The sequence below is a fragment of the Nicotiana tabacum genome, chromosome 14, assembly GCF_000715075.1.
Source record: "Nicotiana tabacum cultivar K326 chromosome 14, ASM71507v2, whole genome shotgun sequence".
Classification (NCBI taxonomy): domain Eukaryota; kingdom Viridiplantae; phylum Streptophyta; class Magnoliopsida; order Solanales; family Solanaceae; genus Nicotiana; species Nicotiana tabacum.
Window position 1 is genome coordinate 7,360,236 of NC_134093.1, and position 6,661 is coordinate 7,366,896.

At 32.9% G+C, this 6,661-nt stretch overlaps 1 protein-coding gene across 1 annotated transcript; it reads left to right on the plus strand.

The window, feature by feature from the left end:
- The first annotated feature begins 1,927 nt into the window (after positions 1-1,927).
- Positions 1,928-4,002, plus strand: LOC107826658 (UDP-glucuronate 4-epimerase 6-like). Its single transcript, XM_016653661.2, has one exon. It carries the CDS (start codon positions 2,225-2,227, stop codon positions 3,575-3,577), a length of 1,353 nt encoding a protein of 450 aa, XP_016509147.2. The 5' UTR covers positions 1,928-2,224; the 3' UTR covers positions 3,578-4,002.
- Positions 4,003-6,661: the final 2,659 nt, after the last annotated feature.

Sequence of the window (6,661 nt, forward strand, 5' to 3'; positions counted from 1 at the left end):
GAATTAATTAATTAAAAGTAGATAATGACTTTTCAGATTCTTTCTGTGAAGTTACTATTTGACTAATTGTGGAAGACAGAGCATTAAGTTAAATCTATCTAAGTGAAATTACTTATCTATCTTATGAGTTACTCCTCCTATTTACTTTAATTGATTTTTTATTATTTTCACAAATATTAAAGAATCCAATTTTTAGTATTATTAATAATAAAATTGATCATATTAACTTTAATTTGTTCATAGAAAATACAACAAATACTCCTAGACTCTTTACTCCAAGGGTAATTTTGAAAAAAAGAAGAAGTTAATTCATTTTTGATATTTGAAAAAATCAAATATTATGAACCATAAAATAAAGTCAAAAAATTCATTAAAATGGACCTGAGAGAATATTTTGCTTTATTAATTATGTAACTGAAATTTGATGAGTTAGTTAGCTTCATATTTTTAGTAAATCTTACTTGCTTAATTTTTTATTTTTGTTAAGAGGGAAATTCGCAGCCGCTACACTTGATGTGCACTGAATAAACCTCTCATGTGTAATATGCTAGTTTAGTAAATCTTAATTATGCTAGTTTTTTGTTGTGTTAGTTATGAAAATATCCTCAATATAGGAATTACTTCCCCTCTATATGAGAAATTTGTATAATCTTTAACAAATTACTACCGTAAAAGTGAGTGAAATATTTTTTTTTGGTAATTGTGATTGAAATATTTAGATTACCAAATCGGTATGTTTTTCTAAAATAAGTAACTTTCATCAAATACTGCAATAACCGTTACTATTCCGTTTTAACCAATGTAACAAAGCTATTTTTATTTCTTAAAACTACTATACTAAGCGAAATACAAAAAAAAAAAAAAAAAAAAAAAACAGTTGTCTAATGTTGAATAAGAGTAAGTCAAGGATCAGTGTTCTCATTTCTCATAAATTCCCCCATGTGTGTCTCACATGATTTTGAAATTCTTCTACACATCTGACTCAAATTTTAGCTGGCATTTCACCCCTTACATAAATGCAAGGATCAATTCTTAAATTTTTAAAAATTGAGGACAATTCATTAGCTTATTCCACCCTTATTTTCTTGTTTCTAGTATTCGGTATCCTTATTGAGGCTCGACTAAATTTGTATTTGCGCCGGAAAATTTCACAATCAGGGTGAAACGCTCCGAAACCAAAAGCGACTTTATACCCAAAACTCTGGTTAAGAATGAAGGAATACTTATCATTCCAGCATAACACTTATCGATTTATTAGCTCCTTCAGTAGAAAGCAACTCTTACTCATTCATTTGATATATTTTTAAAATTATATATAATATTTTGAGTGTCAAGTTATTATTATTGCTTGAGTATGACCTAATTATTCACTTTTGAGAGTCAAATAAAGTCTTTTCTTAACCACAAAACCTTAAGTTTCCTTGTTTATTAGACTCCATAAATTTTGATTTGTCCTATTTCATTATACCAAATTAATGTGACAACTTGTAAATATATCTATCTTCAGTTTTATTAAATTTTCCAAAAATGAGTATTCATTGTGCGACCAAACATCAATTACTTAAAATTTTACTTTAAAAATATGCTTTTTAGATCTTTCGTCATAGATAAACTTAGTTTGATCATTCAAAATGGGAAAGAAAGAAAAAAACAAAAGCAATTTATTTTACCAGAAGTACTTTTTACTAGAATAAAATATCTAACGAATAGTTTAACCAAATCTTATTCTCTAAAACATAAATTAACTAAAATGTATAATTAATCTAAACCCAACCTTCCTAAACCAATTCATATACTTTTTAATTTTTTTCTTTTTACATTATTTAAAAAAAACAAAAGCAGAGTATAGAATACTAGAAAAAGAAAGTGGTCTCCAACCAACTACAACTCAAAATCTCTCTCCCTCTCTTTGGTCCACCACTCTTATTTCTCCCTCTCTTTCACACACACACACACACACACATCAATCCTTCGTCTTTCTTCCTTTATAATCATCTCTTCTTCCCCTTCTTCCCTAGGGGCTTGCTAAATCAAAGCACTCCCCATTTCTTCATTTCCCAAAAAAAACAAAACTCCCAATTCTCTCTTCCCATATTTCACAATATCACACAATAACTAGTCGTATTGAATTTTAATCCACTTCAAATTCAATCATCTAGCTCTTATTTCTTGAACTGATATCAACTCTGCATATATCAAAAGCTTAGTGTGAAATTATCAACCAATGGCGTCGCCACCTGACACTAGCAAAACCACAAAGCTAGAGCGGTACAATAGCTATATTCGCAAAGTCAATAGTACAAAACTCATAGCTGCATCGTCCAAACTTCTATTTCGTGTCACTTTATTAGTGGCGCTACTACTTATTTTCTTTTTCACTATAAATTACCCTCCGTTAGCTTCAGATAACCCTAATTCACACAACAACATCCATACTACCACCCACAACCTCATCTCCTCCGCCTTCTACGGAGGCGGAGCGTCGTGGGAGAAACAAGTCCGTCGCTCCGCCACTCCTAGCCGCCCCAACGGCTTCTCCGTCCTCGTCACCGGCGCTGCTGGCTTCGTTGGGTCCCACTCTTCCTTAGCATTAAAGAAACGTGGCGACGGTGTTCTTGGCCTTGACAACTTCAATTCCTACTACGATCCTTCTTTAAAACGTGCTCGCCAAAATCTCCTATCAAAACACCAAATATTTATCGTCGAAGGTGACATAAACGACGTCGAACTTCTCAATAAACTCTTCGACATTGTTCCCTTTACTCATATCCTTCATTTAGCTGCACAAGCTGGCGTTCGCTACGCAATGCAAAATCCTCTCTCTTATGTCAAATCAAATATAGCTGGATTTGTTAACTTATTAGAAGTCGCCAAGTCAGCTAACCCTCAACCCGCAATCGTTTGGGCATCGTCCAGTTCGGTTTACGGGTTAAATACCAAAGTACCATTTTCAGAAGAGCACAAAACGGATCAACCCGCAAGTTTATATGCAGCAACAAAAAAAGCAGGTGAAGAAATTGCACATACATATAACCATATTTACGGTCTTTCTTTAACCGGGTTAAGATTTTTTACTGTTTATGGTCCATGGGGTAGACCCGATATGGCTTATTTTTTCTTTACTAAGGATATGATACAAGGTAAATCAATTAATGTTTACGTAACACAAGATGATAAGGAGGTGGCGCGTGATTTCACGTACATTGATGATATAGTAAAAGGGTGTGTTGGAGCGCTGGATACGGCGGAGAAGAGCACCGGCAGCGGCGGAAAGAAAAAAGGTCCGGCGCAGTTGAGGGTTTATAATTTGGGTAATACTTCGCCTGTGTCGGTGAGGAAATTAGTGTCTATTCTTGAAAATTTGTTGAGTGTTAAGGCTAAAAAGAATGTGGTCAAAATGCCACGAAACGGTGACGTTCCGTTTACTCATGCTAACGTGAGCCTTGCGTTAAGGGATTTTGGTTATAAGCCTACCACTGATTTGTCTATTGGGTTGAGGAAATTTGTTAAGTGGTATGTGAGTTATTATGGAATTCAATCAAGGGTAAAAAAGGAAAATGACCGTTCTGATGATTAAGGCACAACAAAGAAGAAACAAGTGTCTTTAATCATTACAAGGAGAAGAGGAGAATGTGAAAGACTATTTTACCCCTTCTTACAATATTTTTCCATATTGTTTTCTATTGATGTATTTGGATTAAATTATGTTACTTACTTGTTTATTTTTAGTATAGGAATAGAATTCTATATTTATAAAAAAAAATAAGAAAATCAGAGAAAGGTGGAAAGGCAAGTGTAGATCTTTGAAAGTGGGGTTGTAATAATGTATTTTAAGGCCTCGTTGGATGTAGGATATATTATGAAAAAAAAAAAAGAATGGGAAAAAAAAAGAATGGTTTCTGTACAAAAAAAAAATTGGTGCAGACCAACCTCTCTTTATATTCAATCAAAACTTGTAATATGTGGGAACAGCAATGATTATTACATTAAGTTTCTCCTTTATATTCTTGGGTAAGTTGTGGTGTTTTTTTGTACTTTGATTAATCGGATTCGTGGAGCTTAAAATCCACTAAAAAGGAAAAAAAATATTGTCAAGGAAAATTTTATTCTCATTGCTCAAACTTGAAATCTCCTCTAATGGGAAGAGGGAAAAAAAAGATTGGCAGAAAAATTTTATTCTCGTTGCTCGAACTTGAAATCTCTTGCTAATGGGAAGAGTTGCATTCATCTCACCACAATCTTGATGGATTGCTATTATTATTGTTAATATGAAGATAGAAAATAATAATAATTACGTCTCAATCCCAAACAAGTTGCGTTTCGCGATATGAATATGCATTTATTTTATTTAGCTTGACTAACACTATTATAAATACTAAAATACTATATATATATATATATATATAATTTTTTTTTTTTTTTTTTTTGAAAACGTGTACCCATTGAATACAACTTCTCTTAAACATTGGCATTGGACTATTGGAGCTTGTGGAAACGTGGCTAATATGACAGGTCATTTATGGAACCTTTAAAATACTCTTATATATTTATTTCATAGAGAATATATTATTAACTGATAAAATTTTATAAATTTCATATTTCATTAGTTATATTATAAATATTACTCAAAGTAACAATATAGAACAAGGAAAAACAAGCTAAGAGATATAGAGAGGAAGATAGATTCTTATTTCTTCTTCAATTGTGTGTATTTTTCTATCTATTACAAGGCCTTTATATAGGCATGAAAAGTGAAGAAAAATATGTCATTGAATATATCATTAAGCATTTGAAAAGATCATGGAGGAAGAGTAGACATCCACTATAATTTAATTTTTCTTATAACACTCCCCATTGGATGTCGATAGATAATGTGCCTCGTTAAAACCTTATTAGAAAAAAACCCTATGGGAAAATAAAATCTCGTGAAGGAAAAAGAGTACACATGTTTCGAAATACGCCTTTTGATTGCCTCGTTAAAAACCTTGCAAGAAAAATCCAGTGGGACAAAAACTTGTAAGGGAAAAAGAGTACAACGCGTATTAACTCTCCCTGAGCATCAATTTACATCCTTGAGCCTTCGCATCCCAATCTTGAATACTAGTTTCTTAAAGGTTGACGTCGGTAGAGATTTGGTGAACAAATCAGCCATATTATCACTTGAACGGATCTGTTGCACATTGATATCGTCATTCTTTTAAAGATTATGTGTGAAAAATAACTTTGGTGAAATGTGTTTTGTCCTATCCCCTTTTATGAATCCTCCCTTCAATTGGGCTATGCATGCTGCATTGTCTTTATACAAAATTATGGGTAATTTGTCACACTTCAAACCACATTTGTCTCGAATAAGATGTATTATAGACCTCAATCATATACATTATAGACTTATTTCATGAATAGCAATTATCTCAGCATGACTAGATGAAGTAGCCACGATTGATTGCTTAGTCTATCGCCAAGATATGGCAGTGCCTCCATATATAAACACATAGCCTGTTTAAGATCGAGCCTTGTATGGGTAAGATAAATACCCAACATCGGCATAACCAACAAGATCGGGACTACAATCATTGCCATAAAATAATCCCATATCGGCAGTCCCTTTTAGATACCGTAATATGTATTTGATTCTATTCCAATGTCTCCTTGTAGGAGCAGAGCTATATCTTGCTAAGATATTAACTGAAAAAGTTATGTTAGGCCTTGTAGTGTTAGCAAGATACATTAGTGCACCAATTGCACTAAGATATGGTACTTCGGGACCAAGAAGCTCTTCATTCTTTTTTTGAGGTCGGAATGAGTCCTTATTCACATCAAGTGATCGAACAATCATCGGAGTACTTAAGGGATGTGCTCAATCTATGTAAAACTGTTTCAATACCTTTTCTATGTAGGCAGATTGATAACAAAAGTCTCGTTTGCCAAATGTTCAATTTGCAAACCAAGACATAATTTTGTCTTTCCGAGATCTTTCATCTCGAAATACTTCTTTAAATAATCAATTGCCTTTTGGAGTTCTGTAGGAGTTCCAATTAAGTTTATGTCATCAACATATACAACAAATATAATAAACTCCGATGTTATTTTCTTTATAAAAACACATGGACAAATGGTATCATTTATATAACCTTCCTTTAATAAATACTCATTAAGGCGGCTATACCACATTCTTCCTGATTGCTTTAGACCATACAAAGATCTTTGTAATTTGATTGAAAATATTTTCCGGGACTTCGAATTATGTGCGTCAGGCATTTTAAATCCCTCGGAAATTTTCATGTATATCTCATTATCAAGTGAGCCGTAAAGATAGGTTGTAACCACATCCATTAAATACATGTCAAGCTTTTCATGGACAGCAAAACTAATGAGATAATGAAACGTTATAGCATCCATAACAGGAGAATACGTCTCCTCATAATCGATACTAGGCCTTTGTGAAAATCCTTGTGCAATAAGGCGTACCTTATATCTTTGTACCTCATTTTTATCATTCTTTTTACGTACAAAAACCCATTTATAACCAAAGGCTTAACACCATTTGGTATTTGGACTACAGGCCCAAAAACTTCACGTTTCGCAAATGAAGTTAATTCTGCCTGGATAGCATCTTTCCATTTTGGCCAATCATTTCTCTGTCTACATTCAACAACAGATT

Bases quoted from the DNA above. Each gene is read 5' to 3' on its own strand.
- LOC107826658 (XM_016653661.2), top strand. From the start codon at position 2,225: ATGGCGTCGCCACCTGACACTAGCAAAACCACAAAGCTAGAGCGGTAC.